We start from the raw sequence: 15,762 nt of genomic DNA on the forward strand, positions 1-15,762 counted from the left end.
TTAAGATTCAATAATTCCATTTCTCATAAGGTTAACATGGGAAACTCCAGAGCCACTGGGGCGGAGCCCGAAAGGACTTTTGAAATAAGAATATGCCTATATGTTAATCGGGAATGTGAGCTATCATCATGCCAAATTTCAGCCCAATCCGACCAGTATTTTTCGAGTTTACTTTTCCCATACACACATACACACATACAGCAACCACCTCTTTTGTATAATCTATACTTATTTAATACGCAAGCACGATTTTTGTGACAATTACTCCTCCGAAACTACTGAACCGATTGACATGTTTTTGGTGTCATTGGAAAGAGTGTAACGTGAAGTTGTGCAGGAAACCTTATTTTTAATGAAATAATTAGAGAGTGAGGCCCTGGGGCCCTTTAAAGTTTCGTATTTCTCCATAAGGATAACAAGGGAGATAATTTTTATTTACAGAAACATATGTTTGTTACTTGAAAATAGTCAAAGACTACTACATAATAATTGCTGTGTATTATGACTGTTAATGTATACTACATTTCAATCAAGGATTGTGTGCCTTAAACTTTACTCATAATGGATCTCACTACTTTATTTTCATGCTGGGAATAGTAAAATTTTGTTGAGAATAAGTTACCATATTTAGAAAACTTTACTATAATAATTGATTTATTTAAAATCACAAATCTTTGACATTATTAATTCAAACGAAACAGCTGATCGAGAAATCAAACAAATCATCTACTTCATGTGAATAATGTTTTTACACAAACATAGTTTTTTTTAACCAATAACTTGAATCTTTTTTACTTGTGGGTGTATTTTGAGTTTGCAGTTATGAAAGCACCAAGCCAAGTACCTTTTATCTAATTTTCTTTATAAACTAACAGTATTAATTAACGGCTGCACTTTACTTGACGTCCTACACTCATTCGAATCTAAATATCGATCGATATATCGATTAATCGATTGCTTCATTCGATATATCGTTTGGTTAGTTAGGTAAGGTTAACCTAACCTAACTAACCAAACGATATATCGAATGAAAGAATCGAATGAAAATATCGAATCGAAAAAACCAATCGAATGAGTGTAGGACGTCAAGTAAAGTGCAGCCTAATTAACTACTACATGAACTTTACAAGTTAGGTAATTAATTGTCAGTATGCCAAGGGGAAGAGTGGGTCCTCGAAAACAGTCGAAGGCAGAGGCACCCATCTAGAAAATACAACTGAGTTTTTAAATATAGAGGTCAGTGGATTGCCAAGACACAGATTATACTAATAAAAGGAGGCAGTGGTTTTATTGATATTAATACATCAAAAAGGGCCTCATTAATGGCAAGAGGCTTCATGTGATCAGAACGGTTAACAACAATGTAAAGTAGAATGTAAAGTCTTAACATGGAACAAGACAGTAAGGACATATTTTGATTACGAGGATAAAAAATTTGAAACAAAGTTACCTTTTAAAATGGAAAGATGCTAATTTCTGTTATCTTTGGCATTTGCAGCACAAGCACTTTAATTAAAGAGCAGCAATGTTCTTAGCCAGACCAATTTCAGTCATGAGCAACTATATACTGTATATGTTGTTTTAAGTAAGGATACATCTTTTAATAGTAGGATAAGCATATTCATTACGGAAAATTCTGACCAGGGTAATATTCCTGAAGGTAACTTTATGACTAAAATCGTAGTATTTATGGAAGTGCGTTTGTGAAAAAAATATTGTTTTTAGTGTTTATTTTTAAAAGTGTTTTCATCAAGCATAATTTTATGACCCTCAAAATATGCTACATAGGTATATGCTACATTCACTTCCTATTGGTTTGATATGATAAAATGTTTTGTTAAATGTGTTTTTAAAAATTAAAAAAAAAATAACTACCCTGTAACATACTTGAACTTGAATACTTATTAATTTACTAAATATAATAGGCACACAGCTAGAAAATAGCTGGATTGCCTCCCTTCTAATGCTTTATTATTACTGTATTTAATTTTCGACGAGTCAATATATAACACGATGAATTTGTTTTCTAAATTCATATGTTTTTGCGGGGCATTGAGCCGCACAGGTTCACTAGTAGTATAGATTTCACATTACTCAGGTGACTCTGGCTCTACTGGGCCTTTAAGTTTACCGCATTGGACCATGCCACAGTGACCTTTTTCCTGACTTTACCTATTTTAGGCAACCCTCGTGGTCGGTGACTCACCTTGCTTCCCCTTGTAAGGACTGTGGCTAGATATCGCCGCCCACGCCTCGCTAATATGGGGAACTCGATTCATATTACGAGCCGCGAGTCTTGGCGTGTAACACTAAACAGATAATGTGAGAACTGAGAACGCGCTGTCGTTAATGTTAATAGATGCTGTATAGTGTAGGACAGCGTGGTGGCTGGTGTAAACAATTACTGTTCTGTTAGGCTGATGATTTAAATACTTTTAAATACTATATTAATGAAATGACGACCATACAAAGTAGGTATTTTAAACCAAGTATGAAAGAAGATGAGTGTAGGATGAGCGCGATTTTGTAGTCTTGTTAGTGACTAAGGCCGACATATTCCTTAGACACAGCTGTTAATTAATAGCCCATACAGCTAATGGCAACTTAGGGGGTCTACAGTTTGCAGTTTACAGTTTTTTTGTTGTTTATACGAATTGGTCTAATTATCAGGATAGTACTGCGGATAGTCGTAGTACTCACCCGTGCGGACGTTAATCCACACCAGGGAGTATCGCATCCACAGTGCATGCCTAAAAATATCCTCAATTCGTGACCTCCTTGTAGCTGGATTACAGGACGACGACGCCTGTCCCAGCCGTGCATTAACTGTGCCAAAGAGTTCCTTAATCGCCCATCCCTCAAAGGGGGTCCCAAAAATGTTCCTTAGTTGCGCCTCAGAGTAAATACTTAAAATTGCGCCAAGCCCAAGCCTGTTAGGGGTGAGTTGCCGGCAGAAGGAATGTCCTTGTTTACGTGTCATCCCAGTCCTAACATAACCTACTCAATTATACAATCACAGAGGGCCGCTACTTTAACGATCGTATCGGGTAGCTCACTGAAGTAGTTGGCGCAATTCAGGAATACCCGCCTGTTTGACTCAGGTCAGTTGGCGCAATTCATGCCCGCACAATAACTTGATGTGTTTGTTTTGAGTTGTCACCGGAGTTGTTTGGATAGGCGATGGTGTGAGCAAGTCTGTGGGAAACGCCAACGTTCTTAAATAATTTATCGATCTAAGCTCTTATAAACCATTGATGAATGCCAAATTGAATAGAAATCGTAATATTATATACATTTTCTGTTGTGTAAGTGTTTTTGAACTCATACACATATACCCCAGAAAAACTGTTAAAATCTACTGCCCAAGTAAGTTTATTCAATAATCGCCTTACAGTTATACGATTATCATTGCTATTAATGATGTAATCTAAAGGCCGTTGTAGATAGATATAGATACTAGATAATAACTAGACCAAGACTTGTATCGGTCTCTAAACTTTAAAAATTGCCAACAGCGTAAATAAACACAAATTAAAACTACCAAATTTCATTTTGTTGAAACAATTAACATTCTTTTCACAACTGCAACAACGCACAGGCGCTGGGTCCATAGTGATCGGTCACCCGCGTACTGTTACTATGTAAACCGGTCCAGTAAACCTCCCTGGTGGTCTGGTATTTATGTACCAAGGCAAGGCTAGAAGTGCAGTTCACCTTTATTGAGCATTGTTCACAGAGCCAACTCACTAGATCAAAATTGAAAGCTCGAAGGAAATGGGTCGGAAATTTAAAAATGCAATAACAACTTTATCGAATTTAAAGTGGTTGTGATTATTTTGACATCTAAAACACGGTAATTTTTAAAAGCCTTTTCCTAACACTGCAGATGATGTTGTCCAAGTTGGAAGTGGAAGTGGTTTGCCAATCGAGTGTTAGTTTATCTTATCACAACAACTACAACACGGTGAATTCTAGCGAAATGACGCAGAACCAATCACCTGGTTGGTTTACGGAGAATCAGTGAGGTGATCCAGTAGAGTAGAAGTATAATCATACGCTTAATTGGTGTGCTTATTATTTCACACCTGTTATGTTTCAACTATACTTTTCCACGCTCTTCCTCATTTAATCAAGTCTAGATCAAGCCTAGCCTTCCCAATGCTTAAAGACGCATTTGGAGTAATTTCTCGCGAGTAAGTGCTACAACAGTATCTAATCATTTCTTTCTGACGGATGATCAATGAATTTTATTGTTTTAAGTCAATATACTTTTATAGTTTGTTGACTTGGAGAATGCAATGTATAATGTCAATTTGGCTAATTAAATAGGCATTGGGCGTTTCCAGTGGGTTGTCGAAGCGAAATCATTCACTTCAGAGTGATTTAAGCGGTCTCACCCGTTACCTTCAACTGCTTCAACCTGCACATCACATTTGGGAAACCAATATTAATCGTTTTCCTCAGCAACGCATACTGAGTAATCTAAAGTCACGAGACAATCAACACAAAGAACCATTGTGTGACTGAAGTTATCGTAAGTCGGTTTGTTGACTGTGATAGTTTATCTCAATGAGGAACCGCAGGCGTGCATTTCCGTTGAGATTCTACGTGTACGGTGATTGAGACAAAGAAATTAGAGACGAGTCAGCTAAAAATTGTATACAAATAAATCATTGTATGCCATTGTAATCAATGTTGTTCAAACACGTGTCGATAGTAACGTTGTATAGAGATTTCAGTGTACTTTGAACTTTGTTAAATGTATGCAGGAGTCGCCGGAAGACTGCCCCCGGGACAACTACCCTCCCAAGCAGGTTCCTACGTCATTTTGACGTCAGAGATAGGGTAGGGGGCAGTTTTCCAATCGCGGCTCCCATATTGGTTAGTTGCCAGATTTCGTGACGTCACGTTTCACCTGGGGGGGGGGGGTTTGGTTTTTTCGGGGGGTAGTATTCCGCATCCCCTGTGAATTAACTAACATTGATCTATACTCTTACCGTATTTATTTCTTCATTATGTTGATCTTTCTCCCTAATTAATCTTTTGGTACAAATGTTTGTTACTCTCTATATTTGTTGACATGTATTTAATATTTACTTGGTTGTCTGTTTGCTAATCAGTGTATATGAATGGTTAGAAGCTAGAACTACGGACTTATCGTGTCGGCATCTGAGTTTATTGGAAGTGTGTTGGTCTTGGTACGGTAGCAACTCCGAGCCGATACGTCAACCTTGTACTTGTACATGCGTCGCATTCCACACAGTTTACTGCCCACTGTATCTCTGTCTCGCCTCTAGACCTACCTAGGTGTCTACAAGCGTGTCTAGGGCATATATGGAACCTATAGATCAGGACTGTTTAGAACTGTAAAAACACAATTGGGTCCGAAATTTAACATGATACTCAAGTCGTCTCCTTCCAGTCTAGACTTAGGGATATGTCCGCAATGAACTTCTCTAGTCTTCCTTTACGTTCTCTCAAGGTGTATCTAAATTCCTATAAGTTTATTGAGTTTACAAGTTACCAAAACTGAGATGCGTACCTATGAGACTGGAAGAGGACCAAGTTTTTCAAGTTCAGCTGTTCAGCAGCCACTCGGGCACTTATCCTAGTGGAAAGAAGCAACTGTTAAAATATATTTTCGTTTATTTAGCCAATTTAAAATTTTCAAGTTTTATCCAGAAAGAATGTGGTTTCTCGTCGTTGTAGTTCAACAGTCGGTGTATTTATGGTTTATTATTTTATTTTTGATATCGTCAGGAATTATATTGTTGTAGTGTAGCTATACTAGCCCTACTACGCGCCGCCGTGAGGTCTATCTCCATTGTTCTGATTATCTGTAAGCAACTTGACGCTTTCCCATTGTTGCCGATTGTTTTGTGTGAGTCATAGGGGAGAGAAAGAGGTCGTGTTTCGTGTCAAAACATTATATTTTCAAAGAATACCTCAACCTTCAATATTCGTCTAGTAGCCAAACAATCATTTAGTTCGTCTTGTCATCTTTTACAAACGGATTTTTGCTCAGTTGTCGTGATGACGACGAGGGCTTTGTTCTTCCAGTGAAGCGTCTATGAAATATTCCTGGAGTTTACAATTATAAAAAAACTAGTTTTTTTATGAACCACGCTTTTTGTAATTTTACCGTTTAATTCGGAGGTTGTGAAACAACGTAAAGTAAAATAGTAAAAAAAAACTAAATTACAAAAAGTGTGCAAACAAAAACAAGAGTTAAAACTCGTCTGTATTGATGTAGGGTCCTCTAAACGGCACCTACAGTCTCAACACAGGACCACTGTCGGAGGACGACGTCCTTGAGGTTTAAGTTCAAGGTCACTCCAGGAGTCTCTCCTAGTAACGGTCCTAGTCCTGGAGTGAGATGGGAGTTTTTGTCTGGTCTCCGCCCCACTGGCAGCACTATGTTTACATTTTTTGGCTCTCTAATACAGGTCAATAAACGGGATTTGGCTGAGATATTTTATACTTGTGTGGTACATTTTGATAAGAGATAGTAGTAATTTATAGGACTGTTGAGAGCATTAGATCAATGTTCCATTGTGGATAGTTCATTCCATCTACTCCTAATGACTTAGTATTTTAAATTTGACTTTGTAGTATGAGAAGTGTCAGAGAGATTAATGCTGATATTTTTAATACTTTTGAAAGTAAAACTCCGACTTAAATAACTCTAGAAGGTTGTTCACAATGGTGGTTTTTAGATTCTTCAACAACTACGTTTTCCTGGCAAAGATGAATTATAAACGGGTAGCAAAAAAATAGATCTTTTCATAAAACTTTGGTTTCTTTCCAACATCGAAAAAGATATTTAATTCTTTAAATCTGGTGTCAAAAATGGTTATATTACACAAACCTAAAAGTTAATTAAGAGGGGTTGGCATCCGCTAATTACAGTACTCTGTAATTCTTAATTGACATTCATGTGAATATGAGTGACTCAAGGCATTCATAGGAGAGATGATTTAGGGATTAACAATAGGAAAACTACATTAGCTCCCCACTAACATGAAACAAAGATGTTTCAAATTAACTCATTCTTCTTCCTGGTTCTACATAGGCTAGTATTTTTGTTGGCAATCAATATACTAATCTTGAGATATTGTGATTTTAAAACCTTTTAGCTCTACAGTAAATACAATTAACATTTAAACATTGGCCTATTGGAAGAATAAAATACCAGCATTTGAGGATTTATGTTGAGGATTTATGATTTATCCCAATCAAAAGGGTTTTATTTTAGGTTAGTTTCGTATTTAAGTACCCAATGTATTCCATCACGCTGTTATGTCAGGGTCATGTCATTGGAGGATACGGTAAAAGGATAAAAGGTTTATATACATTATACAGTTTTTCTTACCCTCTTGTAACACTCTTTACTATTATTATTTTGAACGTCGCTTGAGCTTTTCATCACAATTATACCTTGGCAATAGGCCTACTGTGTCTAAAACAAACAAAATATCAATTATCAATCATTGAGCATGACCCACCAAGGTGGGTATTTTAACCCAAATATGAGTGAAGGATGAGTGTAGAATGGTGTGTGATGACCTGTGTAGCTTTGTTACTGACTAAGATCAGCGGTTTCATTAGTCAGGATCATTTATTTAAAGCCCAACGATCAGGAACAGCTGGGTTCATGATGGTTTGATAATCTTTTTACGTGTCCCAAGTACCTCTGCATTGGTTCGTCACAATAAAATGGCAGGTTTTTCTCATCGATATTTTCCCAACTTCTGATTTGGGCTGTGAAACTGAGTTTTGAGTTTTCGTTGCTAAATTTTGCTGTATTCAGAAGGTGTAAAAACGCAGCCGTATTGATCAGCCAAATTCTGCATTCAGGAAAAATTTGCTATTATTTGTAACTTCTATTTTACACAAAACATTTATGTACGTGAAGTAACTAGTTTAATGTAGGTATTCTGACAATGTTGTTCTGTTTCAGACGTACTCTGGTCTGTTCTGTGTGGTGGTCAACCCATACAAGAAACTGCCCATCTACACAGAGAAGATCATGGAGAGGTACAAGGGCATCAAGAGACATGAGGTTCCTCCACACGTGTTCGCAATCACTGACACTGCCTACAGGTCCATGCTGCAAGGTAATCTTTGCGGTTCTTGCATGTTAAGTCAAGTGTCATTCAGGGGATTGCACAGCATGACCAGAAAAATATTTTTGGTACCTTAAAAGGAATTATGTGGGGAAGCTATCTCCAACTTCCACATTTTGAAATAGTAGTGAAATACAATTAAGGCCTAATACATTAACGGTATAAATTAATAGTGAATATAACTGCCCAGAAAGAAACTATTTAAATTGAACAAGGAAAAATAATAATTACATTAAATAATTATAATCGTGATACAGTAAAACCCCTGGTTAACTGAAATAAAGGGGGCGAGCCGTTTTGGATAATCAATTTTTCGGTTAACCCATCATATGCATAAATAGCCAATGTATTACCACGGTGTGTAGGAAAAATGAAAGACAATGTCTATATAATTCAGTGTTTTATTTCAGCTGAAAAAATGTTACAATGGGTTAGAAAATACTTTAAACTAAATAACTGAAGTTACTAAAGCATTTTACAGCCCTGTATTAGTTTATTGAACCATTTCGATTAAACCCGGGTTTTGGTCAACCCAAATTCAGTTAACAGACGTCTACTGTACAACAAAGTTTTCAGGCTGTTGCCAAATACAACTTCTTTTATTTGTCCCTTCATAAAATCAGTTGACAAATCCAAATGATGAGTTGGTATATGATCATGAACCACATTAAACACCTGGAATTGTACCATGTCTTTTGGTTTCCGTCGTCTTTGTGGGGTACCTTCTCACCTACGGTTCTGCTTCATGATCATCTTTTGTATACATCTCCTCATAAAGACTTAAACAAATCTGAACCAATAATATCCTTAGCTATGACTATACTCTCCGAGTCATCATTTAACAGATCTAAAATCTTGCATGATTTTGTCATCTGTATCTCCCAATATGAATAAGCTCTTTGTGTGCGATTTGATAGTATTCAAAGCTCTGTTACTGTCTATGACCAACTCACCCAATTCATAAATGATTATAGATAGCTGAATTCAATGTAGAACATTCAAAGTGGCAACTGACTTATCCTAAGTAGGCCTAAGAAGCTATTTAATAGTTCTGCTCCCCAGCTACACCTAGCTGTTTGGCAAGATAAGTACCGTAGTAGAGAATCGCTGAATATTCTAGTTGTGATCAAAGTCACTCAAGCATTGAGCATCAGCTAGTAGTCAATAAAGCAAGCTATCCATTCTGTGATATTACAAGTAACTTAGGTGTAGCTCTAAGCGTTTTCGGACATCGATGTTATGTTTTTAAATCCTCAGGTTGGAATATCATCTCAAAATTTCAGGTAAATTATAATCTTGTAACCCAAACACATCCTGTCATTCAATCTCCTTCGCATGTAAGGACGTCAATATTTACAGTACTGTACTCCAAAAAACTCCTATCACAATAGCAGTGCAAACACTTAAGTCAAGTGACAGTTTGGTCTGGCTATCAACATTCCAATCACTCTCTCTAATTGGCACCAATCAGGATCAATTAGTCCAAGAGACACAAATATTTACTAATCTCCAATTTAGCAGTGAATAACCCATTTGGTATTTTTAAGATTCAGTGGGTTTTCTTAAAATTTTATGATTTAGATATTGTGGTTATTTTTCTTGGTAAAGGCAAATACAATCTAATCAACTCCTTGGTTTAGTTTAAATTAGAGAAGTTTTCCCTATTTGTTGTTTATGACTTATCAGGCGACACACAGTTTGGACTTTTTTTTATGAAATTAAACATGCTTGTTTCCTGACCTTTAACGCTCCTCGTCATTCGATCAGGTGGCTTTGCACCCAACCATGGTTATATTGTACCACAATCAAGTTTAAAGAATCAGTGGAACCTTGATAACAAGAACCTCGATAACAAGTCACTCTTTCTAACAAGTGTCATTTTCTAATCCCCTTGAATTTTATTTTAGACCTAATCACATGTCATTGCAAACCTTGATAAGAAGTCGACCTTGATAATAAATATTTTTTAATAATCCCCATGAGAGCCTTGTTATCGAGGTTCTACTGTATAATATTTTTACTCCTTAAGCAAATCCAGGGCCCACTAGCATTTTGAAACAGTCAGTTTTTTCTTATCCAAATGTAATACTAAATCTTGAGCCAGTAATAGTCCGGAACTTTTTTACACTTTACTTCAGGCTTTCCTAGTGCAGCATCACCACTAGTTATGGCAAGTTTTGTGGTAGATAAATCCATTGGTGATTAGTGGGATTTGAACCAGAGACCTAGGGCACTGATGCCCTGCGCTCTACCACTAAACCAGTGGTACATTAGGGCTGGTTGAGTATTTCCAATCAGACTAAATGTTTTTCCAAAACTTAATCTTGATGTAGTGATACAAGGTGTGGTGTGCTTCTGTATTGGTGTTAGCAGCGGTGATGAGTCACTGATAAGCTATCTGTAGTTGAGTCAGTCACTGTAACTACTAACTCTTTACTGCTTATCATTGTATCTTTACTTTACCTTGATACAAAGCTTATCAGTGTTGAGAAAGAGTTGAAAAAATGTCGGGTTGTAAGGAATACATTAAGCTAGCTTGTAAGCAATGCAGTCTGATAAAATAAGTATCATTTAATTTTAAGGATACATTTAGGTTTTTTTAATGGTTAAGCCCAATGGAACAGCTGAATCTAATTATTTATCCAATTATACTGAACCCAGCTATTCTGCAAAAAATTAAGCTTTGAGCTCCAAAGACTTAGATCCAAAAGTAACAAATTACAAAACAAAATTTTAACTTCACTCTATGCGAATTAACAGAAACTCTTCGTAAACACCTGTAAGATGTAAGCATATACTTGACATATGCCTCAGAGCCTACTAAACTTACACCAAGTAGTGTTGTGAAAATGAAATGAAAAATTCTTTATTCGGTAGGCTGTTAGATTTTAAAGATGTTAGCCTCTGGATCATACTGTCAATGATCTGTTTTTCATGACTCATCTTCTACCGGCTACACCACACAACCGCTTATCAGTATTACAATTTGGCAAAATTGTTTAAAAATATTTTTGGGATGAAGAGGATTTTTTCAACAACTTGGTAGACAGCTGGAGAATGAACATTTAGGTTCGGAACCTTGGTCGCTGACAGTACAACAGGTTTTTAACCTTTTTATTTCTTATGTTTTGATCAATGACCGAGCAGTCCAATGGGTTACTCAGGCCATGAAAAAGGGTTCTGATCCTTTCTTGGTAAGGTTTGATGTGCAACTCATGACAAGTTGACCTATCAGAGCTGAAGTTAAACCGTGAACGGCTATGGTGGAAGTTGATAGGTTTTTTGTGAGTTGCACCTCAAATCATTTTGTTGCTTTTCTTATTTTTACTTTTTGTGTCCACAAAACTTGGTTAGAAGAAATATTATAAAAAGAAACGTAGCATAATTCGTTCAAAGGGTCAAAACCATTAATAGTCAGCAACACTTGTGTGAGCCATCAGTTAGGTGAGTCACAGGTTGTACAGATGGTTGGATGGCTGCAGACTGTAGATTGTAGATTGTACTTTCACTGGACGCCCACATAAGGCAGGGCAACCTCCATCGCGGGGTCAAGGCATTGCTGCATACACCATACACTTGCATAGCGACAATCATGCAGCAAATGATAATAAATAAGGGAGATTGAGATTTGTTTTGTAATCTTCTCGCTGAATTTAACTAACAGTCCTTATGCGATAATGTTAAATAATAAATGATTAATCCTTTACCGGATGTGGATTGCAGTTAATATAGATCTTTGGTGTGATAACAGTTTGGGTCTGAAATTAGTTTTCAAACTAAACTGATTTTTATTTTGTTAGGTTCTTTTACTTTAGGAAAAATTAAAATTCAGAAACATTACGTCCATTTGAAAACACCAATATTGTTGATAACTTATGAAAATTCATTGTTCAAAGCTATGACTCAAGAGTATTTCCCCATATTCATAGGCCTATGATAATAACTGTTAAGATAAGGTCATGTTTCATAATGCTAGAACACTGATCACTTTAACCAATCCACTTCTTGCAATTTATATGGCCTATCACTGCATACATAAAACACTTGTGTTCGTTTAAACAGTTCAATTCTTGTTGGCAGTCTTTTCTAATTCCATTCCATTACTTGGCTGATTCAAGTACTGTAGTTAACTTTTATGATCTCTAAAGTAGATGTAGTTGAGTCAACTGTGGGTGGACTGCAAACATTGCAACACAGCTGATCTAAGATCACCAATCTAAAACATTTGAATAAAGTAAAGCTGTTTGCAGTGTTGCATATGCTGTTTATACGAGGCCGGTAGAGCAGACAGGGTACTTGCATCTAGTGCATTTCAAGTTACCTGAGAAAAGTAGCCTGCAAACAACTGGTCTGATGTAAACACGGCTTAAAACGGATACTGGAACTTTCAATTTAACATTGAAAAAATATCTTGGATATATACGGAAAAGATTAATTCAGATTCAATCACTTATTGGTGATATCGCTGTGCACTTTGGTAAATCACAAATCAAAATCAATCGTGTAGGTGTTAAGCGCGATCTCAACAATCCAAGTAACTGTCGATCTTGTCCATGAATCAATCACCCAGCAGGAGTCTGACTGAAATCAGGTTAATTAACTAACTACATCCTTTCGACAGACCCAACGAGACAAAGTGAAATATGGGTCAAAACCTTGTGAAACAATCAGTCGAAGAAGAAATAAGGGTAAAATAAACTATGATGTCGAACATGATGTCGAAAGACATACAACATATTATATTTGCTATGAACAATTTCAACTCTTTTCAATCAAAATTGTTTAGCTAACTTTATTTGTAGTGCATATTTATTTTCTGCTGAATCTGGAATTTTAAGATGAAATTGTTGAATAAACTCAACCACATTTCAATGGAGTTGGGCAAACATAAGGAGGACAATGTAACAGTGAAGACTCAGCAATTCTTGCCATGAGGCAATACAATGCTAACTCAGCTGCTGAATAAACGTTCGAACAAGCTGAAGCATTGCTGATGCGGTCTTAGTCAGAATGCTGAGAATTGGGTTGGTTGAAATTTAGACAATCGCAATGACTAATTTATGACCACATGGTTCAAAGGAATAATTCAAATTTTAAATGCCCATTATTGAGAACACATTGGGAAATCGCATACAACAATTAATTGGGAGTTATGAAAAAGTGTTTGCTTAATATTAAGGTGTTAAAGACATATTTTGATATTTCCCCCATGTGAAATAGTCACTATTAAAACAATTTTTAAAAGTGTTTTCTCATTAAAATACCAAATCGTAAATTTTAAAATCATTGATTTGTTATCGAGGTTTTCAATAGAATAAGGTTAAAAAATCAAGGATATTTGAAAATGACACTTGCTATCAAGGGCCACGTTATTGAGGTTCCACTGTACTAAAATGTTTATTCTTTGTAGCCAGAATATATTGATGAATAAATTTATATTGTCATCTCAATAATATTATTTATTAAGGAGTTATCCCTAAATCACTACCTATTCATTTAGATAGATTGATGGTATACAGATAATTGATTCCTGTGAAACATTACAACCTTTTTCACAACTATATGGTGAATCAGACCACCCGTGCTCATACTTTAACAGGATATACAGCCGCTTGTGTAACTCACTGACTCACTGATCAGGTATACAAATGTTTACCCACTTCTAGAATAGCTAAGGATCTGAAATTTGTTTGTGGAGGTCCGTCTCAGTCCCTAACCACCCAGAAAATAAAAAAATCTCCACATTTTCAAATTACAACCCCCCCCCAAAAAAAAAAAAAAAAACAACTCCCTTAAATCTCCCTTTTTTTTTGGAGAAATACATTTTTTATCAGCTAAAGCACAAAAACGGCAAGAGCTAACAAAGATTTGAAAGAATTTACATGGTCATGAATTAAATTATCTACAAAACACTATTCGGAGTTTTTAGAAAATCGCACTCCTTCACCTTCAAAAAACGCCCTACTTCTAATATTTGTAAAATGCCTTGGATTTTCGACATGTTTTTAATTTTAATTTTTCGGACATATATTTGCACTTTTTATGATCCTAACATTGAAAAGCAAGTGCCTTAAGTGACATTTTAAAATTGTAATTCACGGCAGATTTTCAATTATAAAGGTAGTTTTTTAACGCTTGTTGGGCCAAAACGTTGTGCACGGGTGGTCTGATTCACCCTGTATTTGAAAATATTGTTGATTTGGTGGTGTTTTTTGACAGACCGAGAGGACCAGTCTATCCTGTGTACTGGTGAGTCTGGTGCTGGTAAGACAGAGAATACCAAGAAAGTGATACAGTACCTGGCGTACGTAGCGGCCAGCAAACCCAAGGGCTCCTCCACCCCTCACACGGTAAACATCTACTCATTACTAGCTTAGTAAACTGTACACATAGTAACCTACATGTTAACCTACACTGTGCTAGTGTAAGTGATTTGCCTGGACACTCTATGTGTCCAATATAAATGTTACATAGTTTGGTTATACATCATGGATAAGACTTTGGTTGACAGTTAAAGAACTTTTGGCCAGTGTAAAAATACAGTGTTCAATAGGCCTTTAATTGTTTTTTTTTTTCAAAGTTAGTGTAAAAAATGAAATATTACGCCATAGGGATAATGTAATTAATAAATTAGTAGCCTATGAAACACGTTATTGTACCCTGACAAATTGTTAATGAAAACGTATTATAAACCTTCTTTAAAATGTTTGTACCCAAGCTGCATTTTACAAGGTAACATAAGTTTCAAAAACGACTTGTATTATAAACCAAATAACAGATGTCAAAATTTATATTTGTTAGTTCATTTAGCATACTTAAAGTACTAATTTGCATTACTAAATAACAAATTATTTAAATTTCACGAGCAAGTGACAGATCAACCCGTGAAAGTATAAGTTAATGGATTGATAAAGTGGTGGTCATGTCTAGACATGTGTAGACAGCCGATGTTTATATTTCTGTTGGCCGTTCGCCACAGGGCTTCATCTTGGAGTAGATCGTCCGTCGACACCGACAATAGAATCTTCAACCGTTTGTTTTGTATTTGTTGCTACTTTACAGAGTTTAGTTAGTTTGGTGGGTTGTAAAACAGTTGTAGGATTTCAATTAGGTTACATTTCACTAATTTGCTAATCATTTCAAAATTAATTAAGGTAAAAAGTTAGTTATGACTACAGGGGTAACATTTTTAAATTTGTGTTTTTAAACGGTACCTTTTGGAGAATAAGACAGAGCTTTTAGTCTATTTCCACAAACAAGTTTTTGAACAATATAAAGAATTTTTCAATTGCCACCAAAAATGTAGCCTTAAAAAAGTCAAATTAATAAGTTTTTAATCAAATTGGTCAGTAAAAATATTTAAAAACTTACAAAATCCCAATAAAACCAAATTTTGTATACTCGGTTCAAAACTGTAAACTACATAAATGGAAATATAACATTTGGCTCTGTTTAAGAGAAGAAATCTATTTTTCTGTTTAAATTTCTTTACATAGATAACTTAAAAGATTGTATAGCCAATGCTTGAGCAATAAGTAAATAACATTTTATAACTTGTTAACCGAACGATTTTGATATTTTTTACAAGAACTCAAGCAGAATTTTGTAGGGATATTGTTACAGTTTATTTTGTAAC

General features: G+C 35.7%; 1 protein-coding gene across 6 annotated transcripts in view; it reads left to right on the top strand.

Moving 5' to 3' along the window:
* Window positions 1-15,762, top strand: part of LOC129001485 (myosin heavy chain, non-muscle) — a 102,422-nt gene that overhangs the window by 35,185 nt on the left and 51,475 nt on the right. For all 6 annotated transcript variants that reach the window (XM_054428791.1, XM_054428795.1, XM_054428796.1 and 3 more), the window contains exons 2-3: window positions 7,961-8,117; window positions 14,346-14,476. In XM_054428791.1, coding sequence (XP_054284766.1) covers window positions 7,961-8,117; window positions 14,346-14,476 — 288 coding nt within the window. The remainder of the gene's footprint in view (window positions 1-7,960; window positions 8,118-14,345; window positions 14,477-15,762) is intronic.

The sequence above is a fragment of the Macrosteles quadrilineatus genome, unplaced genomic scaffold, assembly GCF_028750875.1.
Source record: "Macrosteles quadrilineatus isolate MER2022 unplaced genomic scaffold, UCM_ALF_1.0 Scaffold_8__2_contigs__length_117827958, whole genome shotgun sequence".
NCBI classification, from domain to species: Eukaryota; Metazoa; Arthropoda; class Insecta; order Hemiptera; family Cicadellidae; genus Macrosteles; species Macrosteles quadrilineatus.